This window comes from Sceloporus undulatus, chromosome 6 (assembly GCF_019175285.1).
Source record: "Sceloporus undulatus isolate JIND9_A2432 ecotype Alabama chromosome 6, SceUnd_v1.1, whole genome shotgun sequence".
Lineage (NCBI taxonomy): Eukaryota > Metazoa > Chordata > Lepidosauria > Squamata > Phrynosomatidae > Sceloporus > Sceloporus undulatus.
The window spans coordinates 156,561,269-156,588,439 of NC_056527.1; the positions used below are offsets into that span (position 1 = coordinate 156,561,269).

The 27,171-nt window shown below is 39.6% G+C and overlaps 1 protein-coding gene and 1 non-coding gene across 4 annotated transcripts; both read left to right on the top strand.

Moving 5' to 3' along the window:
* Positions 1-235: 235 nt before the first annotated feature.
* Positions 236-25,753, top strand: PKM (pyruvate kinase M1/2). Of its 3 annotated transcripts, none has more exons than XM_042473220.1 (11): positions 236-365; positions 10,175-10,443; positions 10,735-10,826; positions 13,891-14,022; positions 14,765-14,951; positions 15,377-15,647; positions 16,178-16,328; positions 16,966-17,118; positions 19,944-20,110; positions 24,219-24,400; positions 24,663-25,753. In XM_042473220.1, exons 2-11 carry the CDS (start codon positions 10,302-10,304, stop codon positions 24,767-24,769), a joined length of 1,584 nt encoding a protein of 527 aa, XP_042329154.1. In that variant the 5' UTR covers positions 236-365; positions 10,175-10,301; the 3' UTR covers positions 24,770-25,753. The 3 variants fall into 3 exon arrangements, with proteins under 3 accessions (XP_042329154.1, XP_042329155.1, XP_042329156.1); XM_042473221.1 differs by lacking the exon at positions 19,944-20,110 and adding an exon at positions 20,631-20,797; XM_042473222.1 differs by having other exon boundaries at positions 352-374.
* LOC121935839 lies at positions 5,862-5,968 on the top strand. Its single transcript, XR_006104866.1, has one exon. It is a non-coding gene; the product is annotated as a U6 spliceosomal RNA (small nuclear RNA).
* Positions 25,754-27,171: the final 1,418 nt, after the last annotated feature.

Sequence of the window (27,171 nt, forward strand, 5' to 3'; positions counted from 1 at the left end):
CTAAGGTCTAGTGAGGAGGCTTCCCCTGAGGTAAGTGTTAAGTAAGCGCCTCAGCCCTGGCCCCGCCCCTTCAACGGCTGCCGCTGTCACTCATCGCCCGCGTGGCCGCCTCCTCATTGGACCGTTACCCCTCGGGACGCGTCACTCTTAATCCCACCGCGGAGGGGAACGGGGTCCATCGAAGCCGGGGGGAAAATAGTCCACAGACCCCGCCTACGTGGGATTCTAGGCACGTGATTGGCGGGAGGTCGGCGCGGAGGGATCTGAGGCGGTGTTCGCAGGCCACCTAGGCGCAGCGCTGGGCTGGGCGCCGCTTCAGAGAGGGAGAGACTCTCAGAGGGATCGGACGTGTCAGAGCAGTGCAGGTAAGGAAGGTAGGCGGATCTCTACGAGGCCTTTCGGGGGGAGCCTGAGACGGAGGCAGCCTCCTCTCCCTTTCCCTTCACTCTCTTTATTTTGCCAGCCAACCCTTTTTAAAATATATATATATATGCACATATATATCTGTTTTATTGGGTCATCATGTCCCCCATTTTGAGCATGATCAAAAACCTCCAACTTACACGTCTTTGTGTTTTTAACTTTTATTTGCAATGTCCTCCATCTTGAGCATGGCTGAGAAGCACAAACTTAACATTTTCTCTGTTTTGGGCACGAATTTACATCTCTGTGTTTTTAAGCTTTTATTTGCAATGTCCTCCATCTTGAGCATGGCTGAGAAGCACAAACTTAACATTTTCTCTGTTTTGGGCACGAATTTACATCTCTGTGTTTTTAAGCTTTTATTTGCAATGTCCTCCATTTTGAGCAGGGCTGAGATGCACAGATTTACATTTCTGTGGGGCGTTTTCGGCTTTCATTGGGTCACCTCCCCCATTTTGAGCATGGCAAAGAAACAGGAAGCCTACTACATTCCTTTCTGTTCTCAGCTTTGATTTGGAATGCCCTCCATTTTGAGAATGGCTGAGAAGCACAAAATTGTATCTTTGTGGGGGTTTTTGGCTTTGATTTGGGCCCTCCCTCCACTTGGAGCATGATAAAGAAGTAGGAATTGACATGTCTCGGTCTTTTCAGCTTCATATTGGGTCACGTCCTCTTGGATGTCCTCCATTTCCCAGAGCCTTGCTCTCCTTGGGGCACAGGACCTCTTGTCACCTTGCTTCATAGGGAAGCAAAGGAAAGGAAAAAGGGGGAAGAGGATGCTGATTCTGCTGCTGTCCTTACAGAATCATAGAGCTGGAAGAGACTGCAAGGGACATCCAGTCCAACCCCATTCTGCCATGCAGGAACTCTCAATCAAAGCTTCCCCATTGACAGATGGCCATCCAGCCTCTGTTTAAAGCCAGCATCCTGGGCGTGGGCCTGGCGGGTGTTAAATAACGGCTTGGCACGCGGCCCTTTGTCTGGAACAAACCCCAAGGAAGCAAGGAAAAAGGAAGAGGGAAGGACCGCCTTTCCAGGGCAGGAAACCGTGGCTCCCAATTGGCCACTTTTCTCCCCCCTCCCTTCCCAATGATTTTTTCCATCTCCTTGAGAACAAAGTGAGGAATTTGGGCAAGGAGTGGAAGAGAAAGCAATAGTGGCTTCATTTATATACCACTTCATACCACCTAAGCAGGTTTGCAACTGCAAGCTAATTGCCCCCCCCCCCCCAACAAGCTGGGTATGCATTTGAGCTGCCTGCAGAAGGATGTGAAAGTCTGAGTTGACCCCCAAGCCCCTGGATGGGATTGATCTTGCTACCTTGTGGTTTGGGAGTGGCTGCAGGACAGTTATTTAAGCACTGCGCCACCAGGGCTCTTCTAAAGGCCTGCATCTTACTGACTCATTGACTGGTGGGCCAACCCACTGTTGGAATGGGATTCTGGGAGACTTGGGTTGGAATCCCTGCTCAGCCCTTGAAAACCCATTGGGTGACCTTGGGCAAGCCACAGTCTTTCAGCCTCAGAGGATGGCCAAAGATATGATAGCCCTGTTTAAATACTTGAAGGGATGTCATATTGAGGAGGGAGCAAGCTTGTTTTCTGCTGCTCCAGAGACTAGAACACGGAGCAATGGATGCAAGCTACAGGAAAAGAGATTCCACCTCAACATTAGGAGGAACTTCCTGACAGTAAGGGCTGTTCCACAGTGGAACAAACTCCTTCCTCAGAGTGTAGTAGAGTCTCCTTCCTTGGAGGTCTTTAAGCAGAGGCTGGATGGCCATCTGTTAATGGGGATGCTTTGATTTAGATTTCCTGCATGGCAGAATGGGGTTGGACTGGATGGCCCTTGCGGTCTCCTCCAACTCTATGATCGTATATTGCCGTGTTAGTCTGCAGAATCAGTATGTAGAGAAATCATGTAGCACTTTGGTGACTAACTGAAAGAAAATAATTTTTACAGCATTTACAGTCTACTTCCTCATGCAGTCTACTCCTAAATGCGTCAGAGGAAGTAGACTAGTCTACAAAAGCTCATGCTGCCAACTTCTTTTAGGGGTGTTACAAGATCTTTACATACTGACTCCTCAGAAGAGATATTGCCCCCCCCCCAAAAAAACATGATAGGGGTCACCAAAACACCTCTCTCTATACACACACATATATGAGGAAGACATTTTGTGTGTGCACTCTGTGCCTGAGGGGAAAACAATGGCAGCCTTCCTCTGAAGAAACCTGCCAAGAACCCCCAGTGCTATCCCCTTAGGTAACCTTAGGGTCGCCATAAAGTAACCTGTGCTTCGAGGAGCCCTTAGGCCTCTGTCTGCCCTTCCCAGGCGTTCCTTGGCTGCTCTGGGGAAATGAAATAAAAATTGACTGACATGAAAGAATAAAAATATATTTTTATATGTACAGTACTACTAAACATCATTAATTGGTAAGACATAAGGTAGGCCTCTTAGGGGCTCCCACATAGAAATAAGGACTCTGTGAGTCAAAAAATTTGGGAACCCTTGCCAACCCATAAGCAAATCTCATGGAGGGAACAGGTCTACTCTAGTTGGAACTAGCAGTAGATTGCAGGCCAGCAGGTAAGTGTGGGCATGGCGCATGGGGGGATGGATGAATGGATGCTGTCCTTGAGAACGTGCCTCCATGGACTCCCATCATGGCCACTTTCCCCATCCCCCATCCCCTTTTTTCCACACCATCTCCTCCTCCTCCTCCTTCCCCCCTCTTGAAAGCCGCTTTCTGTCTATGGTGAGAGTTGCTACTCAGTCCCCAGTAGGGATGCTAGTGGGAGGGGAGTATCACATTGCGCTCTGAGCCATTTCTGGCCTGGGCCTGGCTGGCCTCTCAAGAAGGCGCTGGTTTTATGGATGTTATCAGATTGCACAGTCAAGGAATCAAAGTCTTTTTTATCTCTCTCCCTTCATCTGTGCAGCACCAAGCCCACAAAGATACACGTGGAAATAAGTTCTACACAGTTGCAGCAGTGCTTATTCATAAGGAAACGTGTATGGTTTGCATGCTTACTCTGATTTGCTCAGGTAGGATAGCCTTACTGCCACTGCCATCCCCCCCCCCCCCAGATACCTCTCCTTTCCTTCCCAAAGTTATTTTTAAACCTTGGCATCTTTTTAGTTTAAGCACTGAGAAGGCAAGACTACTCCTTGGGAACACTGGTCAACCATGATAAGGCATTTTTGTGGGGTGACCTTGACTACTACTGCACTTCTCTTCAGAGCAAAAGCTTCACACTTGTTGGAGTAGGAGCAAATAGATCTTGTATTAATGCGATTGCCTGCACCTTTTGTTGCTATCATGGCAGTAATGGGGTAACTTTTGAAAGAAATGCAGTTTATGGAGCATAGTATTTGCACTTTTTTGCTCTGAATTAAATTTCATGGTATTGGCTGGGGGAGGTTTGCATTTTCAGATGTGGAAATAATGAAACCTTTGCTTACAGCTCTGAAGGTTGAGCAGCTTGTGGTCAGTATATCTCAAAAGAATAATAAATATTTATGTAAATGTCTCAGTTATATTAAGAATGAAGACATGCATGACTAAGAATATTAGTCTTTAAAGGGCACAAGAACTGCAGAGAAACCACCACATCAAGAAGTCTGGTTCATTTATAACAGAAAGACTCAGAAGCTGTCCTTAGTAACAGTTCTGCTGTTATTCCAGAAGTAGCTTGTGAATTCAGATTTTCCAGAAATTGTGTGGTACAGGATTTTCTGTAGTAATACAGTCGTTCTTGGGTGCTTACCTGGTGTACCTTTTTTCACCTAGGGGAGCGAAAAATGAACTAACCTTGCAGTAAGGCCTAAACTAAAGTAACATGGCCTGGCCATGTACAATGAATAATATTAGTTATACAGTATTTGTTAGAAAATGCAAGTAGATAAATGATTTAACTTGAATTAAAAAACTAGCTGATATCTGTAAAAATGGCTGCTACTTTAATTTTTTTTTACTGCCAGTGATTTCCCCATACACTTACACATTTTGCCATGCTATATCTGCCACAGAGGAGATAGGCCTTGCCCCCTTCTCCAGTATATGTAGTAAACTTACAAAAGGGATTGGCCTTGTTTTTATTTCTGAAGGCTCAGCAAATCTGGCAAAATCCTGAGGATTCCTCCCTCAGTTTCTAGGAGAGGTTTTTTTTCCTGTCCCTCCCATGCCTTCGCATTTCTCTAGTCTTGCTTTATAAAGCATGGCTTGGGGTGGTTTGAAGTGAAATTGCCTTTTCTATTTGAGAACTCAAAATGTACTCAAAACTTAGCAAAGGAGGAGTCATTTACCACAAATACCAACAAACGGTAGCTTTAAATACAGTTATGGTGCAATTTCCAATTACTAAAAAAAGGAAATGACTGAGCAGATTTCGTGTTTAATGGAAAATTAACAAATAAAAGTACTTCAGTTTCTGAGCTAGAGAGAATTATTTACTTTAAGTTGTGTTTTATTCATTGTAGAATAGACAGTGCAAGGCCTGTTTTGAACCTGCTAAAGCTTTGCTTGAACACATCTAATAATATTTTGGCATCCTGTGGAAACTTGTCCATGGCCTTCTTGTTCTGAAGAGGAAGAACTTGGCAAGCTGAATGTAGTGCCATAGTCTCAGATTGCCTTTCCTTACTTCATATAAAACCTCTGCAACATTGTCAACTGTGACACAATGCAGTCCAGGTGAAATACCTGTAGCCTGTGCAACTTTTTCCATCTAGCGTCTGGCAAATGAAGTTGAGAACTGCTTTTTCCAGTCTAGTGTTTCTAGTTGTGTTGCACTATAGTTTTACTAACCAGTATGGGTAATGATGGTGATTGTAATCCAGCATACCTGCAGGGTATGCAATCAGGGAATGCTGGTGGAGATGCTTGGATAAGGCATCAGTTTGACTTTTCAGGAAACAAAGACCCTTATCCTTCTAGAAGGTTAATAAAATATTGTACACATTTTCCTGAAAATTGGTTGAGTCTCAGAGATTCATGTTACACTATATACTCACCAACAGAAGCTTTGCAATAATGTTGCCTTGACTGTTCTTTTAAAATGGATCACATTGTATTTTATTGTTAACAGTTACATTGCAGTAAGAGTAATGTTACATTGCAGTGAAAGTTATGTTTCTGTAAGGCAGAGTTCAGGTCTTTTAATGGTCTGTTTTTGCTTATACTGTTTGTTACATCTCTTTATGCAGTTTGATCTAGCTTTGAATAATATTTCACCTTGCATAAATACTTAGTTACAGATTTAGATGGAACCATGTTTTTGCTTTTTTAAAAGTAGCAATATAAATGCAGTACAGCAATATTGCATTAGCAGTACTGAACAAACTGAGATCGTGCACCATCACAAAAATCAAGAGGTGGTTATTTTGTCTGAGTGCAATCTGTAAATTAAAAAATTATCTTCAAAGTGATGTTTGTGTGCTCGCTTCGGCAGCACATATACTGAAATTGAAACATACAGAGAAGATTAGCATGGCCCCTGCGTCAAAGATGACACGCAAATTCATCCGTTCCATATATTTTTTTAAAGTGTTGTTTGTAGGCAGTTAGAAAAATACAGCTTCAGGTAGACTGAGAACGCAGATTTTCCATATCGTATTTGGCTTGCTGCAGTATGCTGTGCAGTTCGGCACGTAGGGTTTCAAATAGGGCTGTAGTAACAACCTAGTTCCACTACTCTCTCTGTGCGCAGTAAAGCCTCAGGCAAATAATGCAGCCAGTGATGACATGGTAGAAGTCTCTCTAAATTTAACTGAAGGCTTGTTCTCATTCCATTGGGTATAAAAAGGTCATTTATTTCACTTAAGATAGCAAGGCATTTCTGAAAATGAAGATTTGCTCCAAATTGCTCAGGATTAGGTTCACATATTTAGTAGTTGTTGCACGTATATGGTCATTAATAACTTTTTAGCCTGTGGGATTGCATCAGACAGTATAGTGTTTATGGCCATGTTTGTTTTCTAGCACTGGAACCCTTGACCTGGAGTATCTTCAATCCTATATCTTCTAAAAATTTTACCAACAATTCTTGATAAGGTTGAATTTAATTTGTCTCATGATTCTTCTGCCATAGTTGTATTATATTGGCCTGCCAGTTTATCTGCCCTTGTTAAGGAAGGTGATAAGCTATATATTACAGAGGCAGGTGGATCCGTATCAACCCAAAATTTATACAGAAATCAGGCTACATTTGGCTTCAATTTGAGTGTATACAGTGAACTGGGTCAAAGGGTGTTAACATGGCTTTGCATTATGGAAAGTTTAGGATTATGGCATATTATAGAAAAATCTATATTTTGCCTCATAATGTTTATATACATCTTTTAGACACTTAATAAGGAAAATGCCAAAGCTTGTTTGTGGATGTTTTTAAGGCAGTCATTTAAAACTAATGGGGAACATAAATGTAAATTGCTGATCCTAAATTGGGCTAAGCAACCTATGTTCCAGGGTCTTGGTCGAGTGGTTTTTGAACTTTTATTAGTGTTTTCACCCCATTTTAAAACACTCAGATGCCTCTTATAAAGTGGTAAGAGCTTTAAGGTAAAATAAACTGGTATTTTTAGTCTCACTGAAATGAAACCCCCAAGAATGTCTCTGAAAAAGAATTCAGCCCTACCTTTGCCTTAAAACATATTCTAGTGTAAGAGTATTGATATCTTTTACATAGACAGAACATAAAAAACAATCTTTACAAAGAATTATTTCTCTCTTGTTTTTTCATGCAAAAATTCCCACTTTCTGAAAAAAAAAGAAATAAATCCAATTTGTACTAATATTACAAGGAAAGTTTAATTCTTCTCAAAAGTAAATTTCAAGGAGAAGGCTGCTGTTGTTTGGCTTGAATAAGAAGTTGAAATTCTGGAGTAGTCTTTGACACAGCAGCACCCATGACATACAATCGAGTTCGACTTTTCATTTACATGGAAACAAGTGGGGAAAACCCCGACTCAGAAAGGTATGTAGTAGTAAACAGAAAGAGGTATAAACTCATAAATAATTTAGAAAGTAAGTGGAAAGAAATAAAAAAAATTGCATCCTGTTCAGATACCTTGAGAGCCACGAATCCTACAGGTTCATGCTTAAAAAATCCTGCTATAGACCATCCTGTTAACAAAGGTTTCAAAACAATTAACAGAATAAAAATAAGAATGTTTTTAAAAAGAGTGCAGTACATTGTGGTGCAGTATTAAAAGAAGCAGGCCTACATTACATAAGAGTTGCCTCCCAATTTAGTTTCCAGAAGATGCTGTGCGATGGTTATGCTAATTTGAGCTACAGAGGCAAACACAACAAAGACATGCTACTTCAAGACCGCATAAATATCTTTTTGCAGAAGGCTGTGTTGAGATTAATATGAATCTGGAAACATGCGAATCTTACTGCATTTACTGCAGCGTTTTCCCCCCCCCCCCCACACTGCTTTTACAGCCTTTATTGTTGTCCATTATTCATTTGAAAGTGAGTCAGCATCTTGAGAGGCTGGAGCAAAGCTGGGCCTGTGAGCTGGCTTGCAGGAAGGACTGAAGGGAGGAGAGAGAACGATGCTTGCATTAAATCTCATTTGGATGAGTTAAAGGCCTGTCTGCGAGGGAAACTGCACGTACCGCAGGCCGAGGTCCTGACCAGAAAAGGTGGAGCTTCTCTTCCCCATCAAAGCTCTACTAAAGAGCTGCTGCACAGAGCTTAAGCCTGCTTGAAATAATCATGTTGTAGAAATGGAGACGCTTCTGTTACTTTAATGTGCTTAATTCAATTCAGAAGTGCCAGTACCTAATAGTGTTGCAGTTTGTTTGAACAGTTTAAGCTGAAAAAACATGGACTACCTATAACTATTTTATTCACATGCTTTGTAATCAAATTTTGCATTTAGAATATTGTAAAATGTCAAATTCAAGTAGCCTAGAAGCAAGCAAGTGAAATTTTAGTCGTTAGTGAAATACAACAAAATCTACAAGCAGTGATGCATTTATTGGGCTAGTTCCAAGGCATAAAATACATTGTGCAAGTTTTTGAAGCTTCTCTGGCTTCTTCATCAGGCAAAGATTTTAAAAATCATACAGGTGAGAAATACTGAGCTATTGGAATTGAAATATCAGTGTACCACTAGAATGAGGAAAATGCTGTGAATTTTAATTGCTAGAGTATTACAGTGATGCAGGAAGTAAAAATTATTTAAAACATAACGTATATTACTACAAGTCGTATAATATAATTGAATAAGTTACTTTTATTAGGAATGCTGAACTATAATTGCAAAATAACTTAATTATATTACAGTACTTCTGTTATTATATTATAGTAGGATTACTTTAAAATTATGCATTGCAAAATAAGTTATAAAGACTCAACAGAAAATATGTCAGATTACACAGAACAAAGTAGTTCTTGACCTACACCCCTTTAAAAACTAGCATGAAATATTATCTTGTTCTGCATCTCACAGTTGGCAAATACAGTGAACCCTCTGTATTGATGATCTGTGGATTTGGTCATCAGCGAATCACTTCTTCCCATATTACTAAATGGTGGCACATACACACAGACATGTTGAAGAGTCCATGCACACACTGTCATTATTGAGAGGCTTGAGTGTTCTTGTTTTTGGCATCTACAAGGGTCACAGAACCAAACCCCCATAGATGAGAAGGATCCACTTTGCAGTTATGTACCTTTTGGCAAGAGAAGACTTTAAGTTGTGTTTGTAGTGAACAGTAGCTACTGGAGTGTAACATAATAATATACAGTCCATTCATACATTTTAGACTTCAATTAACACAACCTCTAACTACTGTCAATGTGGGATAGGACTGATGGCAGTTCAAAGGGAAGCATCTTGGGGCCACCAGCTCAGAGGATGGTAGTAAAACAAAGGCAACTTCCAGAATAGTGTTGAAATGGGTCTCTTCATGTTCTGCTATTTGTATCAGTTACCTTAAACACTGAAAAGTGGTATACATGTTGCCTGCCAAAGTGCAATATTAAACTTGAGGCTGTTTAGTTATGCCAGTTTACCAGGGTTAGTTTTAAATTTCCAAAATAAGAGACAACAATGCACCTCTCTGAGGTTTAATGTACAGCTTGCTTTAAAAACTGTATACTGTACAGGAGTATTTTTCTGAAATCAGGAGCAGCAGTCTGTCAGGTTTGTTGCTCCTTAGTCCAAAGTGTGTCTGTACTGTTTTGTTCATGACAGTTTCTAAATACAGTGCTGAACAAGAGCAGGTCATGAGTAGGCTTGGTGGTTGAGAAGGCAACTGCTAGCTATTTAATGTAGTTTTTAGGTTTGTCTTCTGTAAATCTTGAACAGACTGAAATCCTTGGAACTGTAAATTTGCTATGAAGGGCTTCTGTCTGTTATAGGGTTAAATCACTATGAATTAGGCATATTTTTACAGTTGGCAGTTTGATGATCAAGCAGTGATCTGTTCTCAGGGCCAGGTATAATTGCTAATGCAGCCTTCCTTGCTCTTGTGTGGTGGAGTCACAGGTGTGGCATGAGCAGTGTGATTTCACAAGGTGAAAGGGCTGTTGTGCAGCATTTTGCTGAAATCCAGAATGTGGCCTCCCTGTTAGTATATCACTCCAATTATGCCAGATTGGAATTTACCTGCCTTACTGTTCACTGGTTTCTAGGACACCAAAGCAAGAACTGTGAGATGAACTGTGAGACAGTTTTCTCTTCTTTCACAGGTTACTTAAAGCTTAATACTTTTACTTTCTTTTTTTAGAATCCAGCCTCCAGCAGCACCACCAGCAGCAGTAGCAGCAGTAGCAGCAGCAGCTATAGTTCCAGGAACCCCAGCATCCATAATTCAAGGAACCCCAGCAGCCATAATCCAAGGAACCCCAGCAGCCATGTCTAAGGAACATGATGCCTTCATCCAGAACCAGCAGTTGCATGCTGCCATGGCAGACACATTCTTGGAACACATGTGTCGTCTGGACATTGATTCTCCCCCTATCACTGCAAGAAACACTGGCATTATCTGTACAATTGGTATGAGCTACTGATAGAAAAACAAGTAAACTGTATTCTTAAAGAAGCATTGAGCTATATAACACACCAGTTGGATACTTTTCTTTACAAAAAATACTGAAATATTGCATCTTGTTCTCTTTGCTGCTGCATACATACTGTTGCCTATGACCCTACTATTCTTGTAACAGGCATTGCTTAGAAATTATTGTTCTTTAAAATCCTAATAATAAATAATATTAAAATACTTCTCATCTTGTGGGGCTTAACAAGCTGGCATCCACTAATGAAACTTTGTCTTGACATGTCTAGGCCCGGCGTCTCGGTCAGTTGAAATGTTGAAAGAAATGATTAAATCTGGAATGAACGTTGCCCGTCTCAACTTCTCTCATGGAACTCATGAGGTAAGGGTGAGGGTAAACATTACAACATCCCGAGTAAGATTTGAGACTGGTTTGAATTAGGTTTACAGTTGTGATTTTTTTCCCCATATTTTCAAATGGAGAAATTATTTTATTGCTCTTGTTTTATTATTATTGTTCTTTCTAGAGAGTTCAAACCCATTGGGAAAGTGGTCTGTTTTTGTAGTCATCAGACCTTTAGTCCGTACCATCACAAAACTTGCAAACTATGTGACCATAGTCTTAACACTTCTTCTCTTCCTCTGCACGTTTTTTAATCATCTTTGCCTGATGAAGAAATGTGTGTTTGGAAGTCTTTTTTTATTGGTCTAAGAAAAATATTACACTATGGCCTGTTACAGACTGCCAAAATAAAGCTGCTTCGGGTCTCTTTGGAGGTATGCTATTTAAATGATGCATGGGTCCGGAGGTTGCACCAAAGCCACACTCCGTTCCTAAGCACTGGAGAGCAGCTTTGGTGCAGCTTCTGGATTCTTAGGACGCATGCATCATTTAAACAGCATACCTCCAAAGAGACCCCAAGCAGCTTTATTTTGGCAGTCTGTAACAAGCCTATATGAACTTAAAGTAAGGTTTTTTAGATTAATTGTGCTTCTCAGTCTTGAGGCTTCCATTATTCAGCTTGTTAAAAAAGAATTTTTTTAAACAATAAGTTCCAATAAATACAGATGCTAAAATTCTTCGGGCAGTACAGCCCAGTACAAATTTCTAAAGGTATTATTTAGGTCCAAAATACACTGCAGAAATAAACCAGTTTGAGACTGGTTTAACTGACCTGACTCAATGCAAGGGAATTCTGGGAACTGTAGTTTTGGGAGACATTTAGCTGCCTTTGCCAAAGAGCTCTGGTGCCACAACTTACTACATTTCGCAGGATTCCCTAGCACTGAGCCAGAGCATTTAAAGCGGTCTCAAACTGGATTATTTCTCTAAATGATAAAATGTCTTTCTCCCAGTAATACTTCTTTATTTCAAAAATATTCAGAGGATTTTTCGTCAGAATCTGTAGCTTGATCCCTACTACGTCACATACCACCACGTTTTCTTGCTTAATTGATTTCAAACTGTTCTCATGCAGTTCCATCACAGAGCAAATGCAATATTGAAACATTGAAGTCTGCTTTCTGAGGACAGTGGAGGTCAAAACCCTTAGTATTTAAATACACAAAGCTATGCGAGGCTGGAGTATAGTTGTTTAGGAAACATAGCTTCTACAAAAATGGCTTGACAGCTTTGAAATACATGCAGGGTTTGGCTTTATAACAGTGAATGTGAGAAGCTAAAATGAAAAACAAATCTGTCTGTTAAGAGTACAGAGTGTCCATTTCAGTGCTTGCTGAAAGTTCAACCGCTAAAGGTCACTTCTCTGTTACAAGATACTGCTGATATGTGCCTGATGGGGTCTTGAAACTTGTTCACTTCTCTAGCTACAAAGCAATGAAATAAATAAAATCTGTAAGAAATGGTTAGGCAAAACTGCTGTACTTAAGAGAACAGGGTCTAGTCAGCTACAAAATTATTTGCAAGCTACTGTTTTTTTGCTAAGATTTTAGCAGCTGCTATCTCAGGGTGTGTTATTTACTGTCCCTGCAAAATCATGAGATTTGCAAGGAGCTAATGGTTATTTATGAATAGAAAGTATTGCTAATATGAAAATATAAAAATATTTTGAATAGTTTGACAACTAAGGTTTAGGAATACATCTGTGTTGATAGCATCCTGTCTCTTAAAATGTCATGGTCTTTGAGATAAGGTCACAAGAATTGCAAGTAACATGTAGTATAGGGTAGTTTCCTTTCTATAAATAAAGCAGCCTTCTCACTGTTGCTTCGGGATAGTAGCTTCCATTCCCAACTGCAGGTTTCCTTAAAGGCCACTGAAATGTTTCTGGACTGCTGCTGTGGTCTTTGAAAGGTCAAGCAAGCTATATTCTGAATAGGAGTTTTACGAAGCTTCATCTTGGTTCATGTTGGTCTCTTAGTCTGGCTTTTCCTCTTTAAAAGGTATCATTATAATGAATATAAAAATATAGCAGTCCTCATCCTGCTGACCTCTTAACTTACAAGTTCTGGAACACCTCCAAGATGAAAAATTAGAGACAACAAAGCAATAGCTTTATTATATTTATTTTCCACCTGCCAAAGCTGGAAATGGGAAATCTGTGGCTCTTCAAATACTAAACCACAGCACCAAGCATTTCTTGTGCATTAGCTGTTTTATTTGGGGCTGATTGAGTTGGAATCCAGCATCTGGGATCCTAGCATCTCAGATGCTAATTGCTATGGAAATACTGTTTTGATTAAGATCTCATAAACCTATAAACTACTGGGATTGAAATGAACTAGTTCCTGTTTAGAAACTTCTCTTGTTGCATCTTGGCTTGTCCTGCCACCCTAAAATTGCATCTGTAGTTGGAGTGCTATAACTGAACATATTTGGTACACACATATATCACTGGGTAAATTCTTATATTTTGTAGAGATAATGCTTGGTTTTCCAGTTTCAGCTGTGTGCCATGACAGTCCCGCATGCTGCCTTTAAGAGATATATGAATTAAGGTTGCCTGTAATTATGCCTGCAAACTTTTCCTGCCTTATACTGCTCTTTGATCAAGATAAGCAAATAGCCGATATAGATAACCTGAGAAATAAAATCCAATAGTGTGATTGAACCTTCTCTGACTAGAGCCAAAGGCTATGTCAGTTATAATCTGGGCTAAGATAATAACTGCAGTTAGCTAAAGCTGAGGGAGTTGTTACCACATTACATGCTTTAACTGTAATTATTGGTACTCATACTGACTACCATTGATCAGTAAATGACCAGGTTGCTAACATAAATTGGAATATAAGAGAATTTGTGTCAATGCTAGAAAGCCCATTTTGCAAAGCACTAGTATAAAATGTGGGATTATTACTTGCCCAGCTGACAATGCAGTGTACTAATAAACCAAGAAGTAGATGCAAGTGGTAATGCAGCAAGTGTCTACTTGCCAAGATAAGTCATCCTTTTCATTATGTAACATATAAATTTTCTTCCACACTAGTATCATGCAGGAACAATCAAGAATGTACGAGAAGCTACTGAGAGCTTCGCTTCTGATCCTATTTCATACAGACCTGTTGCTGTTGCATTGGATACTAAGGGACCTGAAATCAGAACTGGACTCATCAAGGGTGTAAGTTGTGTCACTCTGTTCAGGCTCCCATAATGGCAGTTCAGATCACTACTTCTTGTAACTTCTTAAGGTTCCATCCTCCCCCCCTTTTTTTTATTTGAATCTACTCTCAGCTTGTGTGCTTTCCAGTAGTAATAGGCTCTTGAGGTGAGATTGCCATATATTGTATAGGTGTATGTGCAGCCTGCTGCTGCCTAAAAGAATCTATGGAGAGGACTATAAATCAAAGAATGGTATTCAAAGGAGAAAATGATATTACTGATTTCTAAAACAATAACACAGGAATGTCATTAGGGAGTAGCTGTTTTGTCCTAAGTCAGGTTGGGATGAAATCTACCCACCAATCCTGTGTGAATCAAAAAGTCTGGTCTGCCACCAGGTGTTCACTTTAACAAAATTCTGATTGGTGAAGGATGAAAATTTCATTTGACTAATTTGCTTAGTCTAACCCGTAATGCCATGCATTCACTTTATAATTGTTCCTAGGTGCTTGGGTTTGAGTACCATTGCTCTAAAGATCAACATTGCCAATCATCAAATGGATGTTGAGCAGGACTGCACTAGAGTTTACAGCCTTTTCTTAAAGCAGGAACATATACTGAAAATCCCAGAGCATTAGGGATGGGCTGTGGGCTTTCTGCACAAGAACAAAAATCTTGTTGGATTTTAAAATTAGTGCTGGCATCATAGCCCTAGTGTAGGTCCTCAAGCAGTACCAATAATGGTTTATTTATACTTCTAGAGTGGTACAGCAGAAGTGGAACTGAAGAAGGGTGCAACTCTTAAAGTAACTCTGGATAATGCTTTCATGGAGAACTGCGATGAAAATGTCCTGTGGGTGGACTACAAAAATCTTATTAAAGTTGTGGATGTTGGCAGCAAAATCTACGTGGATGATGGTCTTATTTCCCTGCAGGTTAAGGAAAAAGGTGTGTTCTGTAGCCAAACCATAAATATAAAGTAATTTATGTACAACTCTAATTTCAGAGAGCACTGTAAAAAAGAGTAAACAAAATAATTACAGTTTCAGCATTGAAACCATTCATATGATGACAGTACTTGTAATAACAACCCTTTAAATCAGGCATGGATAAGGGTTAGCCTGTGGGACAGCCTTAAGTATCTTCCTGGGAACCCCCAGACTGATTTTGGGGTGATTTTTTTTAAAGTCCACAAACTGACCAAAATTATTCAAACCATGCTTTGGTTCATCTAACCCTCCTGAAGCTCCATAAAACAAACCAGTTGCAAAACAAAACAGCAAAAATGGTGTCTGGAAAATTACATCACTTTGGATGCGCTGCTGTAGCCCACTTCATGTTACTGTTCTAATTCTTATTGGATTTCTATCTAGGTGCTGACTTTGTCATCACAGAAATTGAAAATGGTGGGACGTTAGGCAGCAAAAAGGGTGTAAACCTGCCAGGTGCTGCAGTAGATCTTCCAGCTGTTTCTGAAAAGGACATCCAAGATCTAAAATTTGGTGTAGAGCAGGATGTCGACATGGTGTTTGCCTCCTTCATCCGCAAGGCATCTGATGTTCATGCTGTAAGGAAAGTGCTGGGGGAAAAGGGAAAGAACATCAAGATCATTAGCAAGATTGAAAACCATGAAGGAGTACGAAGGTAAGAGGATCTTAGCAACTGATATTAAGAACCTGTCCCTCTGTCTGGAACCATTTCCTATATTAGGTCAAATTCCTGCAGTAGTTGAGTTCTGTTGTTCTAACTTCCGATTGTTCTAGCTTGCAATTATTTTCCTGTTGAAGGACACAAATTGTGAATTGAAATACCAAGCAGTCTTTTTCATTGGTCAGATGCTACATCTGGAATCCCCTTCCCGGATTATTCTGTAGCTTTGTCAGTTGGAGACAACTGGTTAATTTCCATTTCTGTTTGTCAAAGCAAGACTGCACTACTAAAGGACCTTGGTTTCCTCATCTTCTATCATCCTGAAAGCCTTTTAGCAGCTTCCCATGCATCACATGGAGGAGTCCTGTACTAAATTTTAGCCTTCCATGTTATTCTGGCTATGGTCACTGTAAATAGGGGAATGATCAAAATAATTAGTAAACATTGATGGACTCCTATACCACCACCATTTTAATAATGCTTTCAGATTAAATATAAATATTCTTTACTTTTTTGTCTTTTAGATTTGATGAAATTATGGAGGCTAGTGATGGGATCATGGTGGCTCGAGGTGACCTTGGTATTGAGATTCCTGCTGAAAAAGTCTTCCTTGCCCAGAAAATGATGATTGGTCGATGCAACAGGGCTGGCAAGCCAATCATCTGTGCCACCCAGGTACTTCAGACAAGTGGACTCTAGGCCAGTTGACTCCTGCACACAAAGACTATGTGATAGTAGAAGTCTGCTATACAGTTAAAATACTTGCATAATGTATTGTGCCAATATCAATAGGCATGCAAACATTGAGAAATTGAAACTGAATAGAAATGAAGTCTAGAGCTTCAGTAGGAACTAAGAATTGTTACAGTTACAATCCAATAAGACACTTCATATCTTCCTATCTGCCCTAAAGAGATTAGTTGAAAATCCTGAAATGCATCATGCGGGAGACATATAGTTCTGTCTATCAATAAGGAGTTGAGCAAGAAGAACAATGATGATATTCTTGGAGGGCTTGATGAATACCAAAATGAAGAAAATACTTTCTCCTGGAAGTAGGAAGTACCATTGTTCAGTATGGTTTACTCTAAAAAGTATATTCAGGATTGGTGTACTTAAGTATTTTTTATATCTTCATTCTCTCTTTGGATTGTACAAACATTTGCATGAAGCCCTTCTGACAACGATATGGAGAATAAGATTAATTCACACTGGGTCATAATGTGTAATTTACGGCTGAAACATGCAATGTATGTATGTAAATAATGTGCTTTTTCTTGTACTGAAACTCTTAATCTTAAACTTTCTTCAGATGTTGGAGAGCATGATTAAGAAACCACGTCCAACACGTGCAGAGGGGAGTGATGTAGCTAATGCTGTCCTGGATGGAGCTGACTGTATCATGCTCTCTGGAGAGACTGCCAAAGGAGACTATCCTCTGGAGGCTGTCCGAATGCAGCATCTTGTGAGTGAAAAAACACCAGTACCTGGCTATTTTTAGTAGACATTATGCCCTATTATCCTAATTGCCCTTCATCAAAGCCCTTTCTTATCCAGTGGTTAGTTCAATAATTTATAAATAACAAACGTATGGCTCTTTGCTGTTGATTGCAATGCTATATCAATGCTATAGGTTATCTTTATTTGCCACTGTGAAGCATTAAGTATTTTCTTGCATTAATTTAAGTGTTACCTCTGTGGATGAAATGCTAGATTCTAGAGACCAGTGGATTTGGAAGTTTTCCTCCTACTCAAATTGTATCTGACTTGTCCAGCTTCCCTGTATTAGCATTGCCTTTATTTTGAGTGTTCATCATATGTTGCATAAACCCTGGGTTCCACCTCAAATAATATCAGATGTGGGCTTGAGGTCCTTCACTCTCCATGGATTCAAATTAACTAGTAAATTGAGTTATCCTATCTTTCTGAGGTTTTATATCTGACAAGGGGGAGGAAATATATGAGCTTAAGGTCTCAGTCTCATTCTGTGAGGAAATTAATGTTCGACCAAGCCCTAGCATTCGCCTGTAGTGTTTCTGGGCTGTATCAGTTTAATTTAAAATTGCTTTATGTTCATCAGTTTTGCCATTGAACAGTGTTTAATTTTTTTTAAAGTGCATGACTGGCTTTTTTTACATGTTTAAACTGCCAGAATACTCTCTGCTCTGCTCTGGAGTTCTCCAGTTTTTCATTGACAACTTGACACTGAATATGAGAATTAAAGTACTGATTGTGTTGACAGTCTGCTGTGAATTACAACAGTTTGATAACCTACTAGTTTGAGAGCTGCAGTTCAGGTTAGCCAGCTTACTGAAAAGAACGCTCATGTAATAGAAGTGTGCTAACACTGCCTCTTTGCTTGGAGTCAGTTCCTTTTATAATTTGTCACCCACTATCAAAACTATCAAATGGATGTGGGAACCAGTTCTTATAAGCCAGTGGAAGCATGCATGTTTGTGCTACAGGTTAGTGTGATTACTAACTATCATAAACTCCCATTCAGTAGGTGCTCCCACTGCTCTTTAAAGCTAATAACATGGAACATAAAGTCAAATCAATAATGGAATCATATAAATGTATATATTACTATGTTCTGTTTCTAAAAGGTAACCATCCCATCATAAGATAAACTTGTAGGCTGATTTGGAAAGCATACAGTAAGGTTACAGAAGGGCTCCAGAAAAATTAGTGTTAAAATGAGCTTACTGGAGGGATGTCTCTTGAGAGCATGTATTAACAACCTGACTTAACAAAATCCTTCTAAAACCAGCTTGGGCTAGTTATGTTTGATAACTTAGTGTGTATTCTAAATTTTCTGGGGAATTTGAAATGATTGTTTGCAAGCAACTAACCTGTTTCCTGGTCCTTGCCATGTTGGACATTAAGTTGGCATAGTCTAACAAATATCCTTCCTTTTTAAAAAAAATAGTATTTTAAATATAGAAATGAAAGGAAGATTTCAACGTCTTGCAATGTTGAGGAACATACAGTCATTGTGAGTTTTTACATACAGTTCTTAGTAGCAGAGTCCAGAAACTGGTTTACCACCACTTTTCTGAGACCTTGAGTTTATTGATGTCCAACAGTAGCATAAATTCTCAGGTGAGTTTCAGTCACCTTTAAGCTCAAATAAACTCTTTATGCAGCACTTCAGCATTCTGTTTATTCTGATCCTAGAGATAATGGTGGGCTTCTTGGCTTTATACTATCCTGTTCACCTGCTACTCTTCTATAAAATCGGCCTAATTCTGCCTCTTGGGATTAAAGAATGGTAATAAATTGCACTTCTTGTGCAGGTGGTACTAGGGTATTCTTTTAATATATCATTGCTATAAATAACTCCCATCAGGTTTTATCTTTCCTGTCTAGTTGCAACAATTCTTGCCTGGATAGACCTTTTTGCATGCTTTTAAAATGCTATAGAAATCTCTACTTTGGCTGACGGACATCTGTAGCCCAGTCTACTGAAGCTTAATAGCCTATTCCTTTATATGTTAATTTGGAACTAAATTTCTATGAGTTCAGTGTCACTTATTTCCTGGTAAGTATGCGTGAAATTATGCACTTGGCTTTAATGCCTAGCATTCTTATGAGGAACCAAGTTCCATCTGAACCCAGTGCAATGTACAGTATGGTCCTGAAATGCTTTCTTGAGAAAAGCCTTTCTTTTCGTAATTCGCAACATTCTGTACATGGGTAACCAGCTACTTTGCTGCCAAATTGCATTCACGTGATGCCTGTACAGCCAAATGAGAGACAGACTTGGTTTTCTACAAAAAGGTAGGGTGGTGCAGTGAAATAATGTGTTTCTTTATTTTTAAGTTAAACCACTGAAGTGTCTGGATTAGTCCTAAAATTGGGAATGCGGGCATAAACCTCAGTGGTGTACTGATTGATTCTGCAGTCTGATAGAGTTCGGAGCTGCCCAGAGAAAATCTAGAAACCACTGATTTAATAATCTGTGGCTTCTTTCCCTTATCTTGCTGTACCTGGTAAGAAAAAAAACATTCTAAGGTCTACCTTCTAGTGCGTATGGATTATTTTATAAAGGACAGTAAGCAAGTGTGATTCCTAAAAGTGGCCCAAAGCATGGCTAAAACTATGAGGCTGCTGATTTTTTCTAACATGAAAAACCAAATAGTGCACCACCCTATTTTTAATCTTGCATGCAAGACTTACAAATAAGCAATTAACTCTCTTTGCACATTAATTTTATCATTACTCTGGTATATCTCTTTCCTTCTCTGTGTTGCTCCTCCTTTCCTTCTACCCTCTTACTTTGGCCTACAGATTGCTCGGGAGGCTGAGGCTGCAATCTATCACCGCCAGCTATTTGAAGAACTTTTCCGCCTCACTGCTAACGTCAGGGAACCTCTTGATGCCATGGCTGTAGGCGCTGTGGAAGCCTCTTTTAAGTGCTTAGCTGCAGCTGTGATAGTTTTGACAGAGACTGGCAGGTAGGGTTCAGAGTAAGGCAGACAAGGTGTATAAGATACTTCATTCTAAAGTGGTTGGAGATTTCTAAAAGTCAAGCAGCTGTTTCACAGTATTGGTTCCTGTTTTTCACACATCACTTTTCTATAACAAAAACAAAGATTCTGCCTTCATCTTTCTAGCAAAGGAGGATTTGAGGTAGGTAAAAGCAGAGCAAGAGTGACTGGCAGTTGCGCATGGATGAGTGTAAAGACTTGGCAGAATGGAGTGGGGTGACTTGGCAGATGTTAATGTGTGTCTCCTCAGTGAATGGATGCAGTCCAAACAGCACATGCTAATTTTGCTGTTCTTTTGAGAGTTCCAAAATGCAGTCTTGGCTGATGTTGCTTCATCAGCCACACTATTAAATGCTTATTTGGGCTTACTTCGATTTTTAGCTTGATCATTGTAAGCACTCTGTCAAGTCCAGCACCCTATCTTCACTCATGCCGCTAGTGATGACTGATGTGAATGTTGTCTTCCGAATGCGTGTTGCTCTTATAGATTGCTCGAGAAGCAGAGGCAGCCATCTTTCACAGGCAATTGTTTGAAGAGCTCCGAAGGCTGGCCCCCTTGAACCGGGATCCTACTGAAGCTGCCGCTGTTGGTGCTGTGGAAGCTTCCTTCAAGTGCTGCAGTGGGGCCATTATCGTGCTCACCAAATCTGGAAGGTAGGAGGTAGAAGGTTCTGGCAGAAGTCACATGGACTTCAATAATTCAGGTGGCCAGGTAACCTTACATGCACCAAACTGCTGAATATCACAGCTGAATAGTTGGATTTTATTCTGCATTAGGGAGAAGTGTCTGTTACTAGTGTGAATGCTTTCTTAATTTTATCTTGGCTGAAAAGTAAGTTATTTGCATATTAAAGATTTATACCGTCTTCTTCAAAGGCTTAAAATGGCTTACTTTGGTTTAAAATCAGTCTAGCAGTACGATATAAGCAACACATTTGAATCTCATTCTTGCATGAGAACAGTTAAAAGTGCATACAGCCAAGTTTCTGAAAACTAGATTAGAATGCCAAGGATGTAAAAACTGAAATATGGGTTAATAATACCACAAGCAAAAAATGAAAGTTGAAGTAGGTTGCAGACTAAAAATTCAGTGTTAAACGGGGAAAAAACCACACACAGTAAAAATGCTCTTTCCTTTCTGTGGGAGAGATGGCTGAAAAGGTATATTATGAAAACACATCATTCTTTGAGCAGTCAAAGCTATACTTCCAGTGAATTTGGGCATGTTGAAGTGTGTGATGGTTCATATACATGGAAATAAACCTAAGACATGCTGAACTCAAGTTGTTTTATAGTGTTACAATAGACATTACTTTTAAAATGTGTGATAAGTGTGTGCAAAGTCTTGGTGGGAAAATGTGGTAGGAGGTGGAGATGCATACATCAAATACCTATTACTTACTGAGTAATCAGTCAGCTCAAAATGTAAATGAGATTTAATTTCAATTTTGAGTATTTAATTTTCTACACACAATGAATGCTTTTGGTTTTTAAATCTGCGTTGTGTATTTGCCACTTACTTGCCCAGCAGAGTCTACATTTAAAGCTTGTAAGAATGCAAGGCTGTCACGCCAAATTATTTTTGTAATACCTAATAACTGTTAAGAAACAAGATTGATCAAAGACTTGATGGTGTGTGGTGTAATTTAAACATTTGTTCATCCAGACTTGTAAAGGAAGTACTTTGCATGAAACATGGGAATCAGAAACTCTTGTAGTGCATTGCTCAATCTGCATGTAATACTCTTATGGAATTGGAGGAGTTTTAAATTATAGTTCAGACATGCTTTAAGCTGCTCTGTCGGTTTTATTTTAATTCTGAATTGTTTCATCAGCCAGTACTCTTTTGTGTCTATTTGAGCTATTTTAAAGGCTTCTGATACCATACTGAATATTTTGATTTCAAAATAGGATGATTCTTTTAATAAAACAATACACACCCAAACACCCCAAATATATGCACCAACCAGGATGCAGAGGAAAAAGAAATTGAGAATTTCTGTGACAGTCCAGGAAGAAATTGACAACATGCCAAGATAGGACTGTTTGGTAATCATAAGTGACAAAGAGAGTAGGGAGTTTTGGGTTTGGTTCAAGGAACAGGGCAAGAGTGGTTGATAGAGCTTTAAGAGGGCAACAGTCTATTCATCGCAAATACCCTTTTCATACAACTGGAGAAGAGATTGTACAGAGGGACATCACCAGACACACAAAAACCAAATGGATTACATAATAAATAACAGAAGATGGAGAAGTTCCTTTCTTGTGACAAAAACAAGACCAGGGTAGAGCACAGCACAAATCACGAACTACTAATATATAAAGTTAGAATAAAGCTGAAAAACACGAAAACAATTGCCATGCCAAAATAACTACAGAACATCCAGGAGAATTTAAAGGCAATGTGAGAAAAAGATTTGCACTATTAAACATAGTTGAGTGGGACCCAGAGGAACTATGGATGGAAGTCATGGACATAGTCAAAGAGGAATTCAGAAAGATGATAGTAGTGACCAAAAAGAGGGAGAAGAAAAAATGGATGATAGACTAAATACTTCAGGCAGTTAAAGAAAGAAGAGAAGTGAAAGGAAAGCGAGACAGAAACATAATCAAAACTTTGAATGCTACTGTTCAAACTGATTGGATATATAAATATAGTAGTTACTGAATATGCAACAGAATTATATGTATGTAGTATATATTGCTGAACTGATCTGTTAATTTTGTACTTTAAAGTTGATCTAAAGCTATTAGTTATTCGTTTAGCAATTATAGAATAGCAAGATAGCTGTCAACATGCATACATGTAATCAGGAATGATAAAATAAGAGTCATGTAATAGGAAAAGGAATTTAAGGCAATTGAAAGGAAAAAACCTGAGTTAATCATGAGATAAATCTTAAGAAGACAAATAATTCACAGACAGAGACATAGAAGATACATTGAAATTATAGAATTTGTTAATTTACAGTAATTATCCATGATATAAAAGTGTGAATTTGAATTTTCAAATTGGAGATTTTTGTTTACAGTGATGGAAAGAAAGCATTCAAAAATGTACTTCATGATTGTAAACTTGTTATAAAGATTAATTTAAAAAAACTGCTACTACAACCAATGCTGAGAAATAGAAGCCAACAACAAGAAAGAATAAGAGACTTCTTCTACAAGAAAAAAAAAGAATTCAAAGAGAAATTTAAACCAAGGGTAGCAGTGCTCTACAGTATACAACCATGATGAAATTTTAAAAATAATGGAAACAATACACAAAAGAGCTATATGAAAAATGTGAAAAAATGAACGACACATGGGAAGAAGAAACTTACAAAGATAAACCCCAAAGTTTGGAAAGTGAAATGAAAGCCACACTCAGAGCAATTGGAAAGAACAGATAACATACAAACAGAACAGCTGCAATCCATAGAGGCAGAGTGAAGCTTAGTTTTATCTAGAATCTACCAACAAATATGGGAAACAAAGCAGTGGTCCACAGACTGGAAGCAATCAATATATATTCATATCCACACACACACACACCACAACACATTGCAGTAATTACAGAATCATCACACGATTTTCCCATGCAAGCAAAAGGTCATGATCAAAATTCTGCAGCAAAGACTGCCATATATGGAGTGAGAAATCCCTGAAGGTGTAGACTGGATTCGGAAAAGGAAGAGGCACTAGGGATCACATTACAAACATGTTGGTTAATGGAGCACAGTAGGGAATTCCAAAAGAAAATCTACATGTGCTTTATAGACTACATTAAAGCTTTTGACTGCCTTGATCACAAAAAGCTGTGACTTGCGCTTAGAGGAATAGGAGTGCCACAACACTTGATTGTTTCGTAGGATTGATGAAAGTCATAGGCCTAAAGATCTAGACTGCCAAATTTGCCCCTTCTTTGTAGGATAACAGCAGTTACATATTGTATCTCCAGTTACATGCTGTCTTGATTCTCTTCTGATCTTGTTCTTATAATCAGGAATTCACTGTGTATACTGGACACATTGGCCTCTTGCCTCAGCCAGCTGGATGACAATGAACCTACCATTCATATGTTTCCCCCTAGGTCTGCTCACATGGTATCAAGATACCGCCCACGTGCTCCCATTATTGCAGTGACCCGTAATGCTCAGACAGCACGCCAAGCCCACCTCTATCGTGGTATTTTCCCTGTGCTGTGCAAAGAACCAACACATGATGCCTGGGCTGAAGATGTTGATCTACGAGTTAATGTGGGCATGGATGTTGGTATGTTGTTCTCCTTGGCTTTGTTTTCCTTTACTATAACTTGCATAGGAGATACAGCAAATGCTGCAGTTTGCAATAGCTATCAAAAACTATACAGAATGTTTCTCTGGGAATTGGGAACATGAGATGTTTTAACCTCCAGTATCTGATATCTTGGTGTATTGGACCAAACAGATCTGATTTTAAGTACTACTATAGGAGATGTTAGTCATAAGGCTCAGTTCTCACTGTTTGTTGTTCTGTCCCCCCCCCCCCCCCACAGGTAAAGCTCGTGGATTCTTCAAGACTGGTGATCTGGTCATAGTACTTACAGGGTGGCGTCCTGGATCCGGCTTTACCAACACCATGCGAGTGGTGCCAGTTCCATAAAAACCAACCCAGCAACCTCATCCCTCTCCTGTCTCAAGCACCTTCCCCTTGCATTAGATCAGCAGTTGCTTGCAATATTGTCTTTGTTTGTAGAGGCTGCCAAAAACCACCAAGTGCAGTAACTGGGGGAAGAGAGACTAAATTTAGAAATACTTGAAATAGTTCTCTGATGAGCAGAACCTCTCCTTTTTCCCCCCTCCTCAGGCTTACCCTGCCTTATTTGTTGAGAGTCAGCGTAAGATTGTCTAGCGTGACAACTAGGGCTGCCCAAGGTTTTTCTATGGTGCAGAGAATCCTGGTGTCTGACTGATAAGAGCATTTTATGCAAACGCTTGCTGCTGTACCTGTCTGACTTCTCTCACCCAATGTCCTTTTTCTTTCCTGTAGGTTTGTACTGTCAGATCTTTACCCAAACACTCTGTTAGGAGCTACACTAGACCATAGCTCTCTAGGTCTTTCAGCATCTCACTAGTTTTGCTGTGTCTCTGGGTATACAGGGGTTGTTGGTACGCTTTGACCTAAACTATGAGACAAGTCACTTGGATATCTAAATATACACTCCAATAGGTGGTGATAAAAGACCATACATGCTTGTCCCTTGAAGTTCCAAAATACAAATTCTTTAAAGCTTGTTGCTGTGCCTCATTGCCAGTACAGTTGAAAGAAGGTAATGGAAATGAGAGTGTGGAATGCTTGTCATCCCAGAGTCTGTTCCAGTTTTGAAAATTCCATAGAAGTAAATAAGGCAGACTTTGTGATGGAACTTAAAGGGCTGAGTAGTACAGTCGAAATTATTTCAGCTGATGCACTCCCCACACCTCAAGCTGCTAAAAGTTGTTTGTACGCCTGTTGCAGTGTTGTGTTTTGTGTTCAAGTCGAGTCATGTTTCCTGAGAGCACTATCCTCTGTAAATCTGGATTAGTGACCTACTGTAACAGGTTGTAAAGTACAACTTTGTACCATCAGTAAAGCAGAACTCACTCACCTATTGCTGCTTGTTCTGGTTTTTTGCCGTTAAAAGATGCTGCTTCTGTTACTCATCAACTTTGTAGGCTGGTTTCTGGATGCTTTGGTTGTAAAAATAACAAGCCTTAGTCTTTTCCATCACAAGTATTGATGTGCACAGATGAGAATGATGCCTTGTTATAGAGCCCTATGACTATATTACTGTTTCTGTTGCCAGCTGCTAAGTCTTCAGAATGACACATCAGGTGTGGGTGGAGGGGTAACTTACACATGTGGTTGTTTAAGACAGTTACTCTCAATCCTGTATGGGCACATGTTTAAGCAGGCTTCATCTTTCTGAAATTGCAGACATGCCCCTTGGAAATCATGACTTCATTGCCTGAACATGTCTGTGGGTTCCGATTGTAGCAAAAGCTTGTTGTCTTTTAAGGCTAATTTTTACTGTCAGGAAGAGGAATAGTCCCTGTCTTCATCAGAGTCCCTCAAGATTAAACACAACGATGGCATGCTTGAATGCCTTGTACTCTTCTTGGATTATCCACTAGAGGGGGAGCTTTATTCAAAATGTATGTAGAAAGGAAAACAATGAATTGAAGAAACCCAATAGTCCTAAGAAAGGTAGAGGAGAAAAGGAGGAGAGGAAGAGTCACAGGCATGTGTCTGCAGGGACTGAGCACAGCAGTGGAGGATAGGGAATCTTGGAGATGTCTCATTCACTGGGTTGCCTTGAGTCGGGTCCAACTCGAAGCAGTTAACAGCAAAGCATGATCAAATGCAGTTGAACTCCAGAGACAAATACACTGGTTAACTAGACTTTGCATGACCTTTTAAAAGGCATCAACCATCATTTCTGAAAAAGTTTCATATCGAAGGCCTGTTTGTGGATCATTCAGTTTGTGTTTAATCAAATACACTCTTACATTTGTAGGCATTGATAATTCCATTACAAAAACAATTCAGTAATCTGTATGTACAGAACGCAGTGGCTCAAGTGGTTAGGACACAGACTTTGTTGATTGCAAGATCGGCAGGTTGGCAGTTTGAGGCCCAGGTGCCACATGATGGGGTGAGCTCCCATCACTAGTCCCAGTGTCTGCTAACCTAGCAGTTCAAAAACATGCAAATGCAAGTAGATAAATAGGTACCACTTCATTGGGAAGGTAAACAGCATTCTGTGCAATCATGCTGGCCCTATGATCACAGAGTAGTCTCTGACAACGCTGGCTCTTCGGCTTAGTAACAGAGATGAGCACTGCCCCTATGGTTGGACATGACTTGACAACCTTGTCAATGGGGAATACCTTTACCTAATCCATATGTAGAGATAAATAAAATAATAAAACTTTCATTTATATTCTGCTTCTTGTGAAAAAAAAGTGGCATACAATATTTAAAATCATAAAAATTTATAAACCATATCCCCCCCTTAAAAAACT